General features: G+C 39.6%; 1 protein-coding gene across 3 annotated transcripts in view; it reads right to left on the reverse strand.

Annotated features, from left to right (window-relative positions):
• The window catches only part of VWA3B (von Willebrand factor A domain containing 3B), a 93,179-nt gene that overhangs the window by 40,583 nt on the left and 29,923 nt on the right, over positions 1 to 22,673 (reverse strand). For all 3 annotated transcript variants that reach the window (XM_042460731.1, XM_042460730.1, XM_042460732.1), the window contains exons 9-14: positions 10,814 to 10,930; positions 9,161 to 9,351; positions 6,967 to 7,121; positions 5,345 to 5,483; positions 4,490 to 4,621; positions 1,136 to 1,234 (exon numbers count right to left, since the gene is read on the reverse strand). In XM_042460731.1, the coding sequence (XP_042316665.1) occupies positions 1,136 to 1,234; positions 4,490 to 4,621; positions 5,345 to 5,483; positions 6,967 to 7,121; positions 9,161 to 9,351; positions 10,814 to 10,930 (833 nt within the window). The remainder of the gene's footprint in view (positions 1 to 1,135; positions 1,235 to 4,489; positions 4,622 to 5,344; positions 5,484 to 6,966; positions 7,122 to 9,160; positions 9,352 to 10,813; positions 10,931 to 22,673) is intronic.

Raw genomic sequence — 22,673 nt, forward strand, 5'->3', positions numbered from 1 at the left:
TGTACAACTGGCATCATGTCATGATGTCACGGTGTTCTCTTTTTCCCATTATGTCTACAGTCACTGGCTGCTACTGATAAAAGACCACAGAGGAACACCACAGAGAGGCAGAGCATAGGCTTTGCATGCAAGAAATCAGAGGTTTAGATCCTGGCATCTCCAGCTAAGACTTGAAAAAAAAAATCTGTCTGAAGCCCTGGAGAGCCACCATCAGTCAATGCTGGCAATACTGGGTTATATGCCCTAATGATTTGGTTTTGCATAAGCCATTATTCCATGTTTCTATGGTAACATGCCATGAGGCCAGTTCTACTTGCCATTAGAAGAAAGCTAAGCACATAGTTACTATTTTCAGCAACCCTCTCATTCTAGTCTGAGTGTTTCCATTCCCACAACCATACTATCTCCCTCTCCTACAACTTCACTGAAATCTGTTGTGCAGCTTCTATACCCCAAGTGGGAATCATGCAGCCTTCTAGAATTTGCTGGACTGTAGCTCCCAGCTAGCTAGACTGCCAAAGAGGATAAATGCTGAGGGCTGCAGTCCAATGACACCTGGAGGGCCATGATTCCTACCCCTGGGCTGTATCCTACTTCCATATGGTCTACATCCTACTTCACAGTATCTCTACTGTGGCTTCACCCTACCCAAATCTCTATATAAGTTCCTCAAGTTATTTCCTTTCTTCTTCCTCACTTCGATGCCCCTGCTTCTCCCTCTTCAAAATCAGCCAGGATCTTCACCCTTACTCCTTTCCCTATCCAAAATCTGCTTGATGCCCATCTTGACTATCTTGCTCCACTCCCATTTTTCCTTGTTTCAACTGGCCCAAGACTCTCAGCCCAATTTCTGCCCTACACCCAGACATCTCTGTGTTGTTTTTTTAACTTCCTACTTTGGGGGCTGAGAGATCATGCTGTTTCTTCTATCTCCACCATCACCACATCCTCCTCCCAACCTCTCATGGTTCCAATCTGGGGCTGGAACGGAAGATGGGGAGCAGACAAAGGCATGTGTTTTCCTTGAACTGTCAGCCTAGCCCTAGTTTGGCCACCCCTTCAAGGCTCTGCTTTGTCATATTGCTAGTGTTACATCATCATACTATCCTGACATGTTTACTTCTTCCATAGATACCTGGTCAGGTCTCCCATCAGTAAGAAGGTAAATGGCTTGGGTGTCACTATCAGAAAAGGCAATCAGAAGCGCTTGTAGTGTATTTGTAGAACCTCCAACCTAAGCAGTAGAGAGGAAAAAGGAGGGGAGGTGGAACAAAATGGAGAAATTAGTACCAACAAAACTGTGAAGCAGACAGTGAAATGTATTTGTGAAGTGGGCTGATGAGAGAAAGCATACTAGATTGTCTGCAACCACCCAGAGGACCTTTTTGGCAAGCGTTCCCAGATTATAGAATGGCCTGCTGGACGAGATCCATCATATTACCACCTTAAACAGCTTCAAAAAAGCTGTTAAGATGGATCTCTTCTGGCAGGCCTTTCCTGAACAGATAACCGGCCACCAATAAAGTTGAATCCACATACCTATGGTTTTTGCCACAGCCACTGTTCAACCTGTCTGTTTGTTTGCTGTTATTTTAAAGCATGTTTTTAATTATGAATTGTTTCATTATATTTTAGGGGTGTGGGATATTGGGCTCGGGGATTGTATGTTTTAACATGTAAGCCACCCCAGTTGTGCTACCAGAGAGGCAGGCTATAAATAATAATAATAATTATTATTATTATTATATACAATTTGTCTAGAGAATCAATTAATTCTTTATGTAATCTACATGACATTATGATCATCAATTAAATAAATATAACTGATAAACTGGTGTTGGGGCTACAATAATTCTTTATCTTAATTAGCATTATAGATCTAAGTAGACAGTATTTTATGAAATGTGGTACCCCACATGAATTTCTTTTTTTTAAAAAAAGATTATTATTTTTTTACAGTCAAAAACAGGGAGGAATATAAAAACAAATAAAAAGCTAACATAAAACTTGATACATGGTCAAAATAATGTTCCATTTGGTTTCAGTATGATACAGAGAATGAGAGAGGGAGGATCAGAATCAAAATCATTGCAATTCATATTTACATGCCGGTCTCAGAGTTTCTGCATTTTATATTTAATGCTTCTCTATGTCTTTTCAGTTGCAGAGTCTTCTGAAGTATATTTCCAGGATTTCAGGTGGTGTTTTGGATGAAGGCATAAACAATGTTCTGTATTTATAAATTAAACAGAAGGAAACCAAATCTTCTTCAAAAACTATCTTTATCTTTCTCTCTCTTTTCACGTATTTTAATTTACACATCATTTTTTCTGAGAGGGCTATTGTCCAAATTCTATTTAGCCAATTGCACTGGGTACATGGAACCAGCACAGCATAGTGGTTTGAGTGTTGGACTATAACTCTCTGGATCAGGGTTTAAATCCTTGCTCAGCCATGGAAACCCACTGGGTGATCTTAAGCAAGTCACACACTCTCAACCTCAGAAATGTTTTAGGGTTGCCAAAGGTCAGAAATTACTTGAAGGCAGATAACAACAACTGGGTATACCCAGTTATTTTTTCAAACTGTTAAATTGTATGTGTGCAGCTGGGTAGAGACAGGAAGGTGGAGAGAAACTTTAAATGTATTTTGATAGCCAGCAGCTTTAAATTTCGCTCAACATGAACTGGATGAACATATTCCTTAGTACTCTTTATTCCTGTGTAATAAGGGGTAAAGACCACCCAACCCATGAGCCAAATGTGGACCTCTACATCTCTCCGTCCAGAAATCTGGGCTCTGCTCAGGCCAAGTCCTCTTGCCAGTAAGTATGATTTGCTCCATCTTCCAGCCACACAGCAAGTGGGTGGAACTTGGCACAAGACTAGAACTTTTGGATGTTATAGGGGAAGACACATGCCTTTGTCTGCTCCGCATCTTCTATTCCAGCCACAGATTGGAACCATGAGAGGTTGGGAGGAGGATGTGGTGATGATGGTGACACAAAATGAAACATGATCTCTCAGCCCCAAAGTAGTATGTTTCAATAAAACAACAAATGTCTAGAAACAGGGCAGAAATTGGGCTGAGAGTCTTGGGCCAGCTGAAACAAGGAACAATGGGAGTGGGAAAAGATAGTCAAGATGGCTACCTGGTGGATTTTGGGGAGGATCCCAGCTGACCTTTGAAAAGGGAGAAGTAGGGCTATCTCAGAAAAAGAAAGGAAATAGTTTTTTGTGGGTTTTTTGGGCTATGTGGCCATGTTCTAGAAGAGTTTCTTCCTGATGTTTTGCCAGCATCTGTGGCTGGCATCTTTAGAGAATTGTCAGGGAACAATTGGAGGTATGTAGTTGCAGCTGATGTAATGATAATTTTCAATGGGAAGGAATCCTCTAACCCCCCTCCCCCCCCCCCCCCACACACCTTGCAAAAGACCACATTAAAAAGTATAACCTTCATATTTTCCTTGCCTGGAAGATCTCCAAAATAAGGGTTTTCCTGGAAAAGGAGAAGCAAATGCTGTATTTTGCATATGACCTTAGTCCTAGGGAGGAGGAACTAATGGCACACCTGAACATTCTTTTCCTGCATAGCAGGATAATTTTCAAAACTCTCTCCCATGAAGAGACGCAAGGAAATATACATTCTTGTTTCAGGGATTCTTCCACAGAAATTTCTGTGCTGCTTGTATAGAGCTAAAACCAAAGCTCAGAAATGGTTAGGTTTTTATTTATTTATTTACTTACTTACTTACAATCCCAAGAATTCCCACTTTATCCTGTGGTCACACTGGAGGGAGATCCTGGGAGTTATAATCCCAAAAAGTAACTTTTCCCAGTTCTGGCTAAAACTAAAGGCATTTTTTTTCATTTGCCACTAAAAGCTTTTTGACATTACCTGGCATTCAATCTTCATTTCCTGGTTTTATTAAACCAAGGTAGTCCTCACCCCATGTATTTCACTTAACGTAAGATTTCCTGGAGTGTTAAACCACAGTTTACTGTTACATATGGACTGGAAACTGTGGTTTGAGTGCTCTTACAAAACAGAATCAAAGTACGGGCTGCAATTCTGATTTTATAGGGATCATTCCATCCAACGTCCTACTTCAGGCACTACAAAAAAATTTAGTCTGATAAACTAATAGGTCTTGTTAAGATAGGCATGTGTGGAAAAGAGGAGACGACAGCCAGTAGGGTGATGTGGCATGAGTGCTGGACTAGGACCTGGGAAACTTTGGTGTCAGATCCTTACTTAACCATAGAAATGACCAAGTGATCTTGGGTCAGTTTTTATCTTTCACCTTAGCCTTCTTTATGGCACTATTGTGAAGATGAAACAGAATCCAACCTGTTACCATTTAATCTCGACTTCTAGGAGAAAGAGCAAGGTAAAGGTAACACAAAGCTCTATTGTACCTAAGAAGTTTGCACAACAGACCAAAGAATAACTTAGCAAAGTTATATTTTAAATTCCTTTCTATATTTACCTGCAGTTCTTCCACCCAAATTAAAGCATCCTCCAGATTATGTTCATTAACATCAGCCAGTTTTTCTTTCCAAGCTACTGCCTCAACATCAAATTTAACAAGGTTAAACTTTCTTTTATTCTGTAGTTGCTCCTGCAAGAAATGGTGTGTTGAATTCTTAGTCACATAACAAATGCCACACTTATTTTGTGGTATCTGAAAAACTATCACTACAGGAGTATATTTCATTCTTAGAACATCAGTGGTGATATTTGGTCCTCCTGGTACTTACAACTCCCATAATCCCTTAAAATTGGCCACATTGGATGGGAATGGTAAGAGTTGTAGGTCAAAATACCTGGAGGGACAAAGATTCCCCACCCCTGTTCTACAATTCACATTAAGAATTATTTCTTTTCAGATATTTTAATTCTGCTTCACTATCTCTTTGAAACACTGGATCTAGTTAATAGTATATCCTTCCCATGAAAGAATTAGAAAAAACTTCTGCACATGGGGGAAGAGCCATAGCTCAATGGTGCACCCCACACTAAGGTCTCAAGCTTAGTCTTTGGAGAGTTGCTGCCAATCAGTGTAGCCAATACTGAGTGGGATAGACCAGTGGTATAAAGTAGTACCCTATATTCTTAATTGCAAAAGTATATACATTTCTATGCATTTCTTTGCATAGACAGCCAACGTGTTATAATGTTTGAGCATTAGATTCTGGAGATAAAGTTTCAATTCCCCACTTGGCCATGAAAACCTACTGGATGACCTTGGGCAAATGGCACACTCTCAACCCCAGAAAAGCTTGTGAAAAGTAGGAAACAACTTGAAGGCACACAACAACAAATGCACTCTTTTTGCACTCACCCACATGAGCTGAAACAGTTTCTGTTTCACTACTGGCAGTTTCTCCTGCATTGACTGAGATGTATCAATGAGAATATAGATACGATCCTCTGTAATGTCCCCAAACAATGCTCGGCTCCCTTTCTTCAGTTCCTGAAGCCTATGCAAAAATACTTTTAACTTGAAATGAAAGGTACAAAGAGAACTGTAGGAATTTCTTACTTAGCAACTTTCCTATTCCCCACCCCCATCGCAATGCTTGTAGAAAGCATTTCTAAATTTGGATTTAGGAGTCAAATAAACCCTAATTATGTTATAGTTTTTTAAAAGAAAGATTACCATCATAACTTTCATAAATGAAAAGTTCTTCAAAACGTCTGAGGTATATAAGCATAATACAAAATCTAATACCCTCTTCACCATCCTTATATTAATGTAGAGTGAGATGGCATAATAGTTTGAGTCCTGGACTAGGAATGGGAACTCCTAAGACCTAAATCTCCACTCAGCCATTACCTTTGGAATAAGGAGCAGGGGAAGAAATATTAATTTAATAAATAAATGATATGATATCGTAATTCCTCTGCAGTTTTACAACCCCCACGATAACTTACACATTAACCTTTTCCTTTCAACTCAGGATCTCCTGGATTTTTTTAAAAAAATAATAATAAATAAGTAATGGAATACTTAACTTTCTCAAACAAAATGTCTCCTAGGACTAAATCCAATGTTCTGTTGGTGTAACTCTGAAAAAGTTCTTCCTCTCTCCTCCCCTGCAGCCCTTTCCAGCCTCCAAACCAACAGCACCAGAGGATTTTCCATACCTTCATTTTTCAATCATTGGTGGGGCTGCAGGGGGTAGAAGGAACCATCCCCATTCCCACCCCAGTTCTGCTGGATTCCACTGTTCCAGCACTGGAAGTCCACTGCATTAGATGAGATTTTTCACCATGTTGGAGCCATTAGCCTATTTCATTTGCTTGCCCCACCAAATCAAATTGCTTCTTGTAATGGAATTAACATATGTGTCAATTTACTAACTAGCAATTAATTCAGTGGGTCTTCTCCAGCTGAGACTAGTAATTGGATTTAGGATCTTTCCTGCCTATAGCCCATTAATGGAGCCCTCAAATACTGGAGAATATATAGAAAATGTAGAAGTTCAGATTACGGATGAAATATTAATATCTGGATTTTATTCTAAATCCAAGAATCTAAACTGGCAAAGAGATAATCATAAAAGTCATATAATAAAATTACACAATTCCCCACTTGGCCATGGAAACCCATTGGGTGACATGCTCCAGCCTTAGAAACCCCCGTGTTAGGTTCACCTTAGGGTCAACAAAAGTCAGAAATGACAACAATGATGAAATTATATCAGTCATATGAAGGAAGGTACACAAGTTCTCTGTGTACAGTATTTCAACTGGTACACTCTCTTCAAAGCTACATTCATCATTATTTGTACTGTATCTTTTCAGATGCTTGCAAAAAGATTTAAAAAGCAAACCAAATTTATAATACCTGATTCTAGTTTGTAATGTCTTGATATTATGCAATTACATATTTGTTCATGGGACACCTTATTCATTACAAACAATAGCTTTTGAAAAGATTTCATTAGAAAGCAAGCCAACCTTCCTTCAATTCGACTGAGAGCGCTCTTCATTTGCTCTTCGTACTGCTGGCACCGTTCATTATTCAAATATATGTGAATTATAGACCCATCTTCCAAGACTGTATGTAGAAATTTGTCACAGTATTTTGCATGGATTATCTTCTTATTGGTCTCCTAAGATGACAAAAAATGCAGTGAAGAATTCATATGCTTCATTACATGCATAGGCAAATCACCAATGCAGAAATGACCTCCTCAAATTCAGTTTGTCAGATGTATCAGCTTGGAGAAAAGAAATACTACCTGCATGTTCTTCTATGCCCTTTCAAAGTAGCATATTAACACTAAGGCTTAGGATCACGAGATCAACAGTGGGGCTTGGTATCAACCTATATTTTTATAATATGACTTGGTAGGTCTACAACACCATCTTAAGCCTCTAGCTCAAAGGTGGAGGGTATATGAGCCCCCATAGCTAAAGCTGAGAGATGATAATAGCTGCAGTACAAAAATGTCTGGATGGCTATGCTTGTCCAATCCAACTGCAAATCAGTGATCTTGGAATAAATTTAAGAAGTAGACAAGAACATTCCTTCCAACAGATCAGTTCATTAGCTCAGACAGTCATTCCTTCTTTGCTGCTGATTTGAGGTCACTCACTTCTCAGTTCTTCAGCCAAGAATGAGGCAATTTTACACCTTTTCAATGAAACAGAACTAAATACACATATGAGCTATTTGCCACTATAGTTTACCCTTGTGTTCTATCTAGCAGTTGGATTCACCAGAAATGATCTCAGAGATTGTAGTGACTCTTTCCTTCTCACAATCTTGATGTTTATTGTGAATGCACAGAAACTGGAGGAAGTAGGGCAAATCAAGATGGAAGTGCCCATACCCAACAAAAGTCAAGCCATCTTGGATATTTCTCTTGCATTCATCCCCAACAGGAAAAAGGAAAGGCATAAAGAAAGGTACAGTACATCTCAAATCTGAAGGAAGACTTCTTACTCCAAAATGTTTTGCTTATTAGATTTCAACAAAATGAGCTGGATCCAGACTTAGGGCCCTTCCACACTGCATAATTATAGCACAATAATTCCACCTTAACAGATATGGCAACATCCTATGGAATCCTAGGAGCTGTGGCTTAGGAAGGGGCATTTAGAATTGTTATCCAAAGAGCTCTACTATCTACAAGCCCTAGGATTCCACAGGATGGAAACATGACAGTAGAATCATGGGCTGTGTCTGCACTGATGGGGAAACCCAGCTTACTGCTGGGGCTTCTGGATCCACAGGGAGAATGAGCTGTCCCACAACCGGTACCCACAATGGACTGATACCAGCAGCACTGTCTGTACACTCACTAGGCAATGACCATCCTATTGAGTGTCAGTGCACTGTACTAATGGTATTGTTCTACTAGTGTGCACTTGTGAGATCAATTTGCATGTCTGCAAAAAGAATGGCACTAGAACGGTGCAAAATTGAAAGTGAGAGTTCTATGGTAGAAGTTCTGGGCAGGAAGAGTGACCCACCCACAGACATTCCTCCCCACTGTACCTGCATCAACATGCAGGATTTTCCATTCTGGTCCAGAGCAGAGAGGGACTCTTTTTATTTCAGAGCATCACCCTGCAGTGTGGACTGGGCCCATGTTATGCCTGTTTTGGTCCCTTGCATCATCTAAACAGGTCAGTACAAGAATGGGATGGGAATGTTTCTTTTCTTCCATACAGATACCACCATAGTGCTATAACTGTGCAGTTTGAAAAGATCCTGGGTTAGCCTGATCTTAAGCTTCATTGAAAATAATGGGACAAGTGAATTATAGCTTAAGAACCATTGTTTTCAACCCAATGCTCTCCTGAGGAGAGATAGTTCAAAAGTTCCTCTAAAATGTATTTCTGTAGAGTTCTGGTTCATACAGGATACCTTTGCTTTTTAGCTAAGTTCAAATATGTGCCTCAGAGACCCTGCCATTCCGCAAAGATTTTCAAAATAATACGGTAGTTGTCAAGCAGCATGCAGCACTCATTCACTCTCATGATCTACGCAATGTAAAGAAGAAAAAAATCTGAGGTAATTAGAGGAAGTGCCACAATTGCAAACTAAACCTTCAGCTGTATAATCACTGCATCTGTATAAGCTATGGGACAAAACAGCAATCAGAAAAATAGCCAGGCAAATCAGAGTGATTGGGTTACCTACAGCATCAGTCTGGAAAGATTCATCTTGTGGCTTGGTTTTTATGTCAACAATCCCATCTGCATGACGAAATGCACAATCAGCAAATGCTTTGGAGATGGTCAGCTTCTGTGCTTTCAAACCATTCTTCTGAAGCCACTCCTTGGAATTCACATAATCCTTGGCATCATGTACTGAACTATCAGTTTGGGGGACTGATATAAAAATGTGACAAAATGAGCATTTTTTGACTAAATGTGATACTGCACAATCAACCCATAATATATCAGTATGTAGTCTTTACAGGTAAATCTGGGGTGGCTAAAGTGCAGACCATGGTCTTCCTCAGGATTTAAAAAAATGACTACTAAGGCTTCCTTTAGGGGGCTTGGGGACAATTTCCCCAAATTATTAGTCTCCTATGGACCATTTTAAGCTCAGGAGAGATCTTTTTAAAATAGGAAGTCACCTGGAAATAGCAATAGCAACTTCATTTATATACTGCTTCATAACACACTAAGCAGAATCTAAGCGGTTTACAACTGTAAGCTAATTGCCACCAACAAGCTGGATACTCATTTCAGCAACCTCAGATGGATGTAAGGTTGAGTCAACCCTGAGCCCCTGGCTGGGTTGAACCCACAACCTTGTGGCTTGTGAGTGAGTGGCTGCAGTACAGGCATTTAACCACTTTGCCATCAGGACTCCTGAAAGATCTTTCCAGCACCTTAAATAGTGTGTAGGGAGAGTAGTTAAAATATCCCATGAACCCCCAGAGGGGAATTAAGGAAGTCTAGGAACTGCAGTCCAACAACTTCCAGAGAGCTGGCTAATTCCCACTCCTGGTTTAGCCCTTTATAAAAGGATGTGAAAATCCATTTATCCTGAGTTTTTGTGGGGTTTTCATGCTATGCGGCCATGTTGTGGAAGAATTTATTTCTGACGTTTTGCCTGCATCTGTGGGGAATAAATTCTTCAAGAACATGGCCACACAAAAAATTATGGATGCTGACTATGAAAGCCTTCACATTTATTCTGAATCCATTAATATGCTACTCTTCTACTTACTTCCCAGTTTACAAGTAGACTAGATTTCTTTTTTAAAAAATCCCACAAAACCACTCAAGACACAGGGAGCTGCAAATATGCTGCTCCCAGACTTTGCAATTCTCACCCCAGGAAGACTAGGATACCTCCACCTTGCTCTCCTGCATCAGCAAGTGATTTTTTTTCTGTCCCAGAAAATACTTAGCAGTTGGCAGCAATGGGCTTTTATTGTGTGCTGTTTTGTTGGTTTTTATAGCCTGTCTTTAATGAATTTTTAAATGATTTTAATTCTATATATTGTATAATTGCATTTTAAAATAACAGGTAAAGTTTTGCTGATGTTTTTGGATGTATTTAATCTGCATTGGTTTTAATATTTTGTAAGCCACCTTGAATTGCATAACAGGGGAAAGAGGGAATATGACTGAATATGGGAGAAGGAGAAGAGGAAGAAGTTGAGGAGGCAGCAAACGAACATCATAATCATTAGCAGCAGCAAACAATCTGAACCTATTGAAATGTTTACTCAGAACGATCTGAACAACTCTTCAAAATATCCATCAATACAGAAAATTGCTATCCACAGATCAGAATTTACAGAGGAAGGAAGGCAGTATATCAACAAAATACCTGGAACCGATTCAGACTGCTCATACTCTATCAGAATCCTCTGAATTTGGATCAATGTGTTCCTTGCTTCATCTAGCTCTTTCCAGATCAGGTATACATCTTCTCTGACACCTGTCCCTGTATTTGAGAACATGAGAAATTGGAGATATACAAAAATGGAGGCAAGGTTAGTTGTCCATGTGTATGCCTTCAAGTTTCCTCTCAACTTATAGCAGCCCAATGAATTTTTGAATAATGAGGAGGTGGTTTTGCCAATGCCTTCCTCTGAAATGCAGACTAGAGCACCAGGTATTCCCAGGCAGTCCCCCATCCAAGTACTAACTAGGCTTTACTATTCTTCCCATATATCGCTGAATACTGTATACTGTATCTTCCCAAGTTCTGTGCTGAGATAACAAGAGCTCCAGTAATGAGTGGGTTTTAGTTTTAATGGCTCGGACTACTAGAAATAAATGCATTCCGCAGTGGTATCCCGAAATGCAGTGGTGGCTGGGGGATCCTTGGTCAGTGAAGTGGTGAATTCACAACAGGTTTTAGGTAAGATTTAAAGGCAGGTGTCCAAGATGGTGAACTTTGTCCTCAAATACATTCAGCACCCTGGATGGCTCCACCAATTTCCACTGTCCAAATGTACCTTTTAACCTCTTCTTTGTATAAAAGAGCAGTGAGCAAAATACAGCCCACAGGTTGCATGCCCCCCCTGCAAGATCATTTCAGCAATTTCCCAAATTTCCCCCAAAATGAATCATAGGACCAGTCACCTGTAATTTGTGGGGGGGAAGCCCCTCCGAAGCTAAACCAACTCAAGGAAGTCCAAAATACCCCGATACAATACAACAATTGCCCCATGTTCCTTAGAGATACAAGGAACATTTTTGAGGGGGGAAATATGGAGATGTTGTGGTGAAAATGGGATGTGTGGCTCTCTGAGGCTTGGGGGTCATTTGCCGCCCCTAAGCCTCTGGAAGTTGCCCACCACTGATATAAATGTATGGTTAGCATGCATTTCTGTATGCACTCCTTTCACACTACTGTGTATATCCCACTTCAGGTGTCATGCCTCCATCATATGGAAACCTGGGATCTGCAGTTTAGGGAGTGTATTAAGAATCCTCAGCCAAAGTGGTCTAGTGCTACAAACCTCATGATTCCATAGGACAGAATCATGCTATACAGTGTGCCCACATCATACGAGGGCACAATATATGTGGTTTTCTGCATGCGTGGAAGAAGTCTTGGTGCGCCCTGGAAGGGGTAATGGCGCATGCACCCGTGGAGTGTATGCTGTGCCACGGGCACGAGCCCCATTATTTTTAATGGGGCTCAAGCATACGCAGAATTCCTCTTATGCAGGAGAGGGTCAGGAACGGATTCCCCGCATAAGGGAAGGGCCCTTCCCTTATGTAACTGTACATTGTAATTGTGCAATATGAAAGCCCCCCCCCCCCAAAAAAGACACTGCTGTAACATGGCCCACACCAACAGGGATTCTACAAAAACTGCAAATTTCCCCCATGATCAGAGCATGCAGGAATGCACCACTTTCCTAGAGCTACGAATTCTAATTCACAAATACATATGCCCTATAAATCTTGACAGCTTTGCCACAACAGTGCAATACAATTACCTCCCTGGTATATAAAATATACAAGACTTCCTCATCCTTAAATCCCAGTAAGCGTAATGCTGGACATTAGGCTCATGTACACATAGAGAGCAGTAAAAAAAAAGTTTAAAAAATAGCTAGTCAAAGGTGCTCTCAGGAATCTTAGTATAGATACACAGGAGCCAGGACACAAGAAAACGACTGCAAAAGCAAAAATAACCTTTTCTATTACATACTGAAGTGCTTATCCTGTTTTAAATACCTGAAAAGGTGCAGGCATATTATCCCTATAAAGCAGCCAGGGTCTGAGTCTCCATTATTTGTCTGCAACATTACCTTAACTCAGTTCAGTGCCAGGATAATGTCATAGTTTATGATGCTGCAGAGAAGCACTGCAATTGCTGTAAACAACTTTTAAGGGTTTTTTCCCCCCTGGCAAAGCAAATCATAAAAAGGCCGTATGCTACACATCCAATAACAAAGTGTTGCAACTATCATTTGCTTTGAGATGATATATATGTTTGTTGTTAACTGCCTTCGCACAACCCATGGCACTATGATGCCACTTTAACTGCCATGGCAACAGTCTAGGGCAATGGTTCTCAACCTTCCTAATGCCACAACCCTTTAATACAGTTCCTCATGTTGTAGTGACCCCCAACCATAAAATTATTTTCATCTCAGTTCCTAAGACCATCAGAAATATGTGTTTTCTGATGGTCTTATGCAACCCCTGTGAAAGGGTTGTTCAACCACCAAAGTGGTCGCGACCCACAGGTTGAGAAACCACTGCTCTAGGGGATCCTGAGGCACTAGAGCAATGTGGCAGGGAATTTTAAATACACCTCCCCAAACGGCAAAACTCATGACTCTATTGGCTGGAACCATGGCAGTTAAAGTGGAATCATAGTGCTATAATTGTCTCATGTGAAAGGGCTCAAAAATAATGCACAAACATATTGTTTCTAATAAAAATAATGAAATGGCTCCTTCTCTTTCTCTCTCTTTCTCTCTCTCTCTTATTACTGTGTCATTTTTAATGTGTTATTGTATACTGCCATCTCCTGGGACTCTTTTTCTTGTAGACAAGGAACAAAACTAACTTACTAGACAGACAAATATTCACGAGCCTTTGCTCAGTAGTCACAGTATTTTTTATCCATATATGTAAGTGTATTTTACTAGGGTTGCCATACCCCTGATTTGGCTGGGATTTACCCAGATTCTAGGCATGCCACCTGTGTCCACTTAGACCACCATCTGGCCCTCATTTTTGAGTCCTGGAGTACCCTTATCACCTCTAAAATAAAATTATAATTAAAATGTCCCCTATGCTTCGCAGAAGGCATTATAGGCAATTTTACCATGCCCCCATCCCACACATAGTTTTAGGCCCAGGACATGCCTTTAAAAATTTGGTGGAAACAAATTTTGCCTCCAACCATTAAAAGTATGGAAACTGCACAGACTGTGTGTGTGTTGTATGCCTTCAAGTAGTTTCTAACCCTAAGGCGAACCTATCATGGGGTTGTCTTGGCAACATTTATTGAGAGGAAGTTTGCCATTGTCTTCTACTGAGGCTGAGAATATGTGACTTACCCAAGGTCACCCAGGGGATTTCATGGCCAAGGTAGGAATCAAATGCTGGTCTCCAGCACTCAGACTTATTACAATTTAGTTTATACTCACTCATACATGCAATATTTTCACAGTGAAAGTAGGACACCCAAAGGAGAACACACATTTCTAACAGACGCAGGGTGCTATGGTGCAAGAGTTATAAATAGGATGAAGGAATTCAGTTCAAAGGAACAAGTTTACTGAGTAAAAATTGCCTTCCTAAAACGGCACCAATTTATTTTAGCCAAAGCTCAATAAAATTCTTAATGACAGCTTAAATCTTTTTCAAGCTTTTTCTGTTTTGCTGAGACTTAATTCCTCTCTGCATTTCATTGCACAGGCAAGGGCTGCCGTTCCCCACACACTTTTGTTTTTAAATCCATGCAAGTCAACGGAATTTAAATGACCTAACAGTGCTCAAGAGGACTGCTGCAAAGATCATAATTAACTTTTATACTAGATTAATAAATCCCATTCACTGCTGAATGTTATCATCAACATTATTAATACATTGTTTAAAATTGCCATTCTGCTGAAAGCATGCATTGAACTGATGAGGAAAGCCTCATCTTTTTATATTCTTCAACTATCTGCCTATCCAGACTTTTAACAGCCAATACTCAGAACACTGTTGGGGCTGACATCAGACTTGCAACCAACCAGCCCCCTCACAATGATATCATGCCACCATTTTGGAAACTTGACTTTCTGTTATGAGCACAAGCTCCACACTTAGGATGGAACAAATATTTGAAAAATATTTGAAAATATATTTTCCAAGTATTTTCCAATTGTCAAAAGTCCTTGACTAGAAAAATCCTGGACTTACAAGAATTTTTGCAGTTCAGGATGTTTTCTGCACAAAATTAGCACATTTTTTTCTCAGAAAACAGAATTTTCTACACAGAGAATAATATTCCTGCACAGAAAATGCTGTTTCTGGCAGAGAAAATCCTGTTTTCTGCACCAAAAAACTACATGTGGATCTTGCACAGACTAAGTGCCAAACTGCTAATAGTCTTCAAAAACTGCTGTTTTCAAAGACTTTCTTGTAGTAGGAAGAAAATTACTAAAATGTGTTTGTTCCTTGAAGAACAGATAGCAACAACAACAACAAAAATGCACCCCTACTTCACACTCATCTCCTTTTAAAGCTTCTATCCCTGGTTTGTTCTGTAATATCCTACCCCCAGGACCTCAGAAACCTGGGTTCACATCCCCACTTGGCCATGAACCTTGCTGAGCTACCAGGGGCTAGCCACTGTCTCTCAGCCTACCTAATCTACTCCCCAGCTTTGTTGTGGCAATAAGAATGGAAATAAGAACTATGTATGCAACTTAAGGTCCTCTAAGTGGAAGAGGGATATAAATGTTATACCTAAACAAACAAAAACAAGAGTTTTCCATTCCATCCAAAATCAGGAAGCAAATTATTGTTGATAAACAAATCAGAGTATTAAAAGAGGATCATTTTTCGTATTTATTTATTTATTTATTTATTATAAATTTATTTATTTATTTACAGCTATTTTTTTCAGTTTGCCTAATAATCAAAGTTCTCTGTTAATATATGTTAATATCTGACATGAGCCACACTCATTGTGGTTGACTCCTACCAAATCTTTGTGATTGCTCATGTAGGGTCAGTGGTAAGGCTTAGTACCTCTGAGAATTGGTTTGGCCTATAAAGAGGGATATATTTTTTTTAAAAAAACAGAAATATACAAACTTTACTGTGAGACAACAGCCACAGCAAATAAATGTTGGCAACTTCTTCAAAAACTGGTACTTACTGCTCTCATGATTGCTTTGTTTTAATATTTGAAAGGATGTCATACTGAAGATGGGGCAAGTTTGTTTTCTGCTGCTCCACAGAATAGGACCCAGAGCAATGGATTCAAACAACAGGAAAGGAGATCCCACCTCACATTAGGAAGAACTTCCTGACAGTAAGAGCTGTTTGACAGTGGAACACTCTCCCTCGGAGTGTGGTGGAGTCTCCTTCCTTGGAGGTCTTTAAATAGAGGCTGGATGGCCATCTGTCGGGGTGCTTTGGTTGTGTTTTCCTGCATGGCAGGGGGTTGGACTGAATGGCCCTTGAGGTCTCTACCAACTCTTATGATTCTATTATTTATATATCTTTCTTGTAGTTGAATGAATCCAACTCTGACCTCCTCCTGTAGTTATGACATCTGGTCACCCTGCACATGTCACCACCAACTTGCGGATCATTTTACTCTGCTACATTTCTCCATCTTTTGGCTACACCTATTGTAGTGAGTTGCCAAAGCTATGCAATCAATGTGAATTGTGTTAATCCCTCAACTGTTTATTCCAGTTATTGATGCATGGAGACAGATAATATCATCAATAATTCAAAGACATAGCCATGTTAGTCTGGGATATCAATATTCAAAGGGATCTTGTAGCATCTTTGAGACTAACTGTGTAAAATAAATTGAGGCGTAAGCTTTTGTAGACTTGGTCTTGTTGCATCTAAGAAATTAGACCAAGTCGACAAAAGCTATGCTACAACTTCTTTTGCAGTGAGTTGCAAATGTGCTCTCTTTGCATAGTATCATCAATAATAATTGCTTATGATGTTTCTAATCTTCATTGTCTATCAACACACATAATCACATCACACTATTACCCAGCCATGGGAACCAACCTGGAATATTGCATGTTTCTCACATGTTGGCTATCAAACTGGTGAATATCAGTCTAACTTGCAACATCTTCCCAAGAAGAGACTGCAGACCAAAATATTATGCTAGAGCTGGCAGGATACCTATTAGCCCATACGCTTACTCTACTTCCTCAGAAATAAAGCCTTATGGTCCATCAGGATGCAAGCTGCAAGTTTTTTTTTTTGTCTGAGGATATGGTCACCCAATGTGCAAGGTGTTCTAACTGTCCCTAAAAACTGAGGTCAGTGCAACCCCGGCTTTTATAGGATGTACAACACTTCCTCTTCCCATTGCTTCTCTGCAAAGCTTTGATGGAAACTATAGATTGCAAAGATTTATTTCATCAGGTCTTAATCAGAAACAGAAACCAAATGTTTCTATCTCATCTCCTTTGGGCATCTGCAACTCAGCAACAAACAAATCAAACACTGCCCAGAATTAATTGGGTGTGGAAAATGGAATGTTTAACCTCTTTACTGTTTATTTAATCAACTGCATTGTCAAGAGGAACAACACAGAATGTGCAGCATGTGGTACTAGATTTCCATTTTCTTGCGTTTGCTGGATTTGTTAGATCAGTGATAAGACTAGTTTGCTCATCTTTTATTCTAAGTTTTTTTTTCTATTACACAAGAAGCCAAGTTGCTGGTGCCAAGACAAGCTTGTCCCCAATCTACCCTGTATTGTGTGTTATTTTGTGTAATCGTACAGTGCATCATAGAAAGTGACACAGACAGCACCACCAAGACATTGACTGAAGATACAATGGCACGGTCCTTACAATGTTATGCTACTGTGGACCCAACTATAATTGACAAATTTACGCAATGTTGAAAGTCACTGCAAAATCAAATGATGAAAAAAAGTACTTTGCAGGTGACAGTGAACTCTTCAGTCATGATACAAAAGGAGTGCTGGATGTAGTTGGCAATGTTGGCAGCAACACAACTGGATCCAAAACAGCTAGACAAATCTTCATGTACAGTCACAGACAAAGCAGTCAGGAAGTTGGTTCCAATAATATGCAATTAACAAAAGGTTATGAAGACTGCAAGGCAACAATTAGCATATTAATTTTCTCTATTTCCCATCTATTTAAGAACTATCTTTGTTCCTAATTCAAAATCCATATTGCAAACAGCACACTCACAAAAACTATTTCCTAATGCACATTTTATTTTCTGACTTCACAAACCTGCACATTACAATAATGCTTAGTTTTGCTTACAAGGAAGTTAGAAAGAAAGATACATTAGAAAGCCTTTCTGGAGAGCACAAGAAGTGACAGAGGCAGTTACAATGTTACTGAGGTGGGACTACTGGTGCTCAACAATACTGCTTTTTGTATGTGTATATGTATGCGAATACTGCAAGGTTGACAACTGCTGCAGAAAAAAATGACATTTCAACACAGGCTCTCAAGAAGCTGAGTATACTCTGGACAGCCAAAAAGGCAAACAAATGGATCCTTGAACAGATCAAGCCTGAAATATCCTTGGAAGCCAAGATTATCAAATTAATGGTGTCAAATTTTGGGCACATCATGAGAAGGCATGACATATAAGAAAAGGCAATAATGCTAGTTAAGATAGAAGGCAGCAAAAAGAAAGGAAGGTCACATGCCAGATGGCTAAACTCAATCAACTGAGAGCCTTTGTGGCTGATGAGCAGGGTATAAATACTCTAAATAAATTAATAAAATAAAAAATCGGGGAGGTTACAGCTCTGATCTAAGCAAAGCGGTGGAGGATAGGAGGTCGCCATGAGTCAGAATCAACTCCAGGGCAATTAACAACAACAACAACAACAACCTCAAGAAGCTGGTCCTACCTTGAGTCCAAACCATCTTGCTTAGCACTGGCAGCACGGACTGGCAGCAGCCTTTCCCGCCTTCCTAGATATGTGAAGGAATGAGCCAGAGACTTCTGGTATGACAAAGTATGAGTCCTACCATGAACTACTATGTCTCTCCGATGGTGGCCTTATAATTCAAATATAGTCTACTAACCACATATTATGGTTTGTGAGATTTTGAAGACCCAATCCTTGTTCACTGTTCATTCGTTTCTAGCTTTAGAAATCACAAGATAATCAACCTCTTGCTCGGATATGTTATTGTAGGTATGTTTATAGATTATAGCAAAGGCTTTGTTTGTATAGATCATGAAAAACTATGGATCGTTTTTAAAGAAAAAAGTGTGTCACAACATTTTATTATTTTATTGTCTTGATGTGTAACCTGTACTCAAGACCAGAAACTACTGTTAGGACAACACAGAGAAATGTAATGGTTTCCAATTGACAAGGAGTCAGGCAAGGCTGCATTTTATCATTCTAGCTATTTAACTTGCACATTGAACATATATGTAAAGCAGGATTACACTTGAAGGAAGGAAGCTTGAAACGTGGGAGAAGGAACACCAACAATCTAAGATATGCAGATGACACCATACTACTAGCAGAAAATAGCAAATACTTGGAATGATTACTGGGGAAAAAGTCAAAGAAGAAAGTAGAAAGGTAGGTTTACAGTTGAACATTAAGAAAACAAAAATAATGGCCACAGATAATTGACATAACCTTCAATTAGATGATGAAGACACTGAAATAGCTCAAGATTTTTTTATACCATGGCTCAGTCATAAATCAGAAAGGAGACTGCTGTCAAGCAATCAGAAGAAGACTAGGACTTGGAAGAGCAGCTATGAAAGAAATAGAAAAGCTCCTGAAGTGTAAATATATATAATTGAACACTAAAGTTCGATTTGTCCATGCCATCATATTTCCCATTTCTATGCATGGTTGCTAGAGCAGTATAATAAAGAAAGTTGAGAGGAAGAAAAGCTACTTATTTGAAATATGGTGCTGGAGAAGAGTTCTACAGATACCATGGAAATAAGTGGGAGTAAATCAAGACTGAACCCGCCCTAAAAGCCAAGATGTTTAAACTGAAGCTGTCATACTTTGGGCATATCATGAGAAGACATAACTCACTAGAAAAGACAATAATGCTTGGTAAGGTAGAAAGCAGCAGGAAAAGTGGAAGACCACATTGCAGATGGTTAGATTCAATCAAGGAAGCCCCTTGATCCTGAGTCTGGAAGACCTAAGCAGGGCTGTTAATGGCAGGGTGACTTGGAGGTCTCTCTTTCATGGGATCTCCATAAGTCAAAGTCAACTTGAAAGCAGTGAACAACAACAACAAGGTCTATTCAAAAGTTATTTGCTGTACCTCTTACTGAGTTCTTATGATGAGGCCCCAGTACAAAATATGTCCACTGAGGAATCTACAGTATGCAAGTAACACTGTCTTGAGAGGCAGATGTTGGAAGGAGCAGTGGCATGAAGCAGTGCCTGGAAGAAAAGTGTGAGGTGTTACTGTCTAGATACCCAAGGGATAGAAAAGCTCCTTTCATGATAAGGCAATTAAAATGAAATAGGTTGTCGAAAAGTGATGGACAGTGTGTGTGTGTGTGTGTGTGTACGTGTTTGTGTGTGTGCATGAGCACTACAGCTATCATTTCTGATTAAGGAGCAAAGACACCAATGGCTTACGAAACAAACTAAGGTTTGTTGTAAGAACATCAAAAATGGGAAAACTATCGAGGGATATTAAGTTAATATTGAGCAAAGAAGATTTCACTTTTAGTAGAATTAAGAGAATAAAGGGGAGGGAAGAGAAACAGTGGAAAGATCCTTAAGAGTATCAATTTACACCTCCAAGAGGTAAAGACAAGTAGTTGAGAGATTTTTTGGACATTGAAAACTACTTAATCCTATAACTGCTGCTATCTCTAAGCCATGATTAATTCCTTAAGTGCTGGGCATTGTTGTATTTACAACAAAAATCATCGTTGTATTTGCCATCATTAAAAAACAAGAGGGGGGTCCAACTCCCAACACTAGCAACATATGAATTGCTGCTCTCCTCCCACACACAGCAGGCAATAATGGGAGTTGTAGTCTAAAACATCAGGGCTTCAGATTTCCTATCAGATCTTAAACATTTGCAGGAGGGGGACAGACAAGAGGTTTTCAGTCAGTAATCCTCTTTCCACTACTCTTTCTTTAAATTCTGCATGTGTATATATGTTCTAATTCTGGATAATGTTGCATATGCTCTTTTCTTTTCAACTTTATTTCAGGCTGCTGAAACACTGCATGCTTAATGCAGTTTGACACCCCTTTAGCTGTTATGGCTCCACCCTATAGAATCCTGGGATTTGTAGCTTGTTGTGACATTAGAGCTCTCTAATAGAGAAGGCTAAATATCTCAAAGAACTAGAAATCCCAGAATTCCATCACATTGAGCCAGTTAAAGCAGTATGAAACTGCATGAATTCTGCAGTGTAGACGCAGCCTCCATCACTCCTCCAATCTAATGTACAGTTGAATATTACGAGTAAATTTCATAAACTTTGGGTGGCAATTAGATTCAAATTAGGCTGAAGGGATTAGGGTTTCCCAATCTAATGGTCTCCAACCTCTGTATACCTAGGCTAACCCAAAGTCCCCAGACATGGTTCCTCTGCCTTTGTGCCAATGCTAAATCCTCACCCCCCTGCCAAGGGCAGCAGGCTTGTTCTCTGCATTTTTTAAAAAAAACTTTATTATTTTTCTTCTCTCTCTCTCTCTCACACACACACACACACCTTTTCTAGCATGCAGAAATTCAATCATTATTTCAAAATAAATTAATAAAATCATAAAATCATCATCTCAATACATCCTTTCAGGAACAATGCTGTCAAAGGCCTTTTTTTTTAAAAATAGGATTAACATATCACCCTAGGATCTTTTCTGCTGCCCAAAGTGCTCTCCCATACACATACACAAACACACAATATCTCTCCTTCTCTCGTGGCACCCTGATGGATCTGGAGCCTTCTAACTGGTTGGTCATGATGTCATGCAACCACAGCTCTCTAATGCTAGGTAAATGCCCAAGACTAATTGTGTTCCCTTTTAATGTGTAAATGCTGCTCTGCAAAAGCAATCAGACACGGCCCACAAAGCATTTCGAAGAAATTACTGCACTTCTGGGCTGATTAAAATCACTCTGCAATTCAGCTGAAGCATGAAGGGGCATTGGCATAATTTTAAGAGCAGAAGCTGCAGCAGCCTTCAGCCTGCCTATTGAAATATAAACAGGATGCCTAGGGAGCAGAAGAAGGGAAGGTCCCTTCTCACAATGGAACAAAGCAGAGGGGCTGGGAGAGATGTGAGCAATTATTACAATGCTGCTCAATCAAAATTAAATAGTAAGGAATGAAGAGAGCAGTCCTCTTTAGAAACTTCACAGTATTGAGCAACCTCCGAAGAAAGAACAAGAGGTGCTGCTAAGAAAAGGGGAATATAGTGGCATTCTTCTTATGCTAATATTTCGTGCAACTTAGAAAAAAATATTCTTTATTTTTTTCCAAGATCTGCAGTTTATTCCTGCAGCCTCTATCTCAACATGTTGCCTTCGGCTTGACCTCTACACTCCTTGGAAGGCTTGATATGGTTTATTTAAAATATTTTGAACTTGACTCTGAAAGGAAGCCCTCATAAAGCAGTTTATAATTAAAGTCCTCTTCACAAAACATAAGAAGGACTGCATCAGATTAAAACATACATATGGGGCAGTCTAACAACAATAATAAAATATTTTTTAAAAAGCTTGGTGAAATAGCAAAAGATTGTTTTGAAGACCATTTCAGGGCCACAAGGGAAGGAATGACCAGAGTTCTTGGAGCTGGAATTCCACCAGTGTGGGGCGCTCTTTCTCCACCCTCCTCTACACTGGAATCCATAGGAGTGACCAAGAGCACTACTATGCATGCACATGCTCCCTACTACAGTGGATCCTTGTTATACGCTGAGGTTTGGTTCCAAGATCCCCCATGTATAACAAAATCCGTGTATGCTCAAATCCCATTCAATATAATGACAGAGCAAAATG

Source organism: Sceloporus undulatus, chromosome 3, assembly GCF_019175285.1.
Source record: "Sceloporus undulatus isolate JIND9_A2432 ecotype Alabama chromosome 3, SceUnd_v1.1, whole genome shotgun sequence".
In the NCBI taxonomy this organism is placed as follows: Eukaryota; Metazoa; Chordata; class Lepidosauria; order Squamata; family Phrynosomatidae; genus Sceloporus; species Sceloporus undulatus.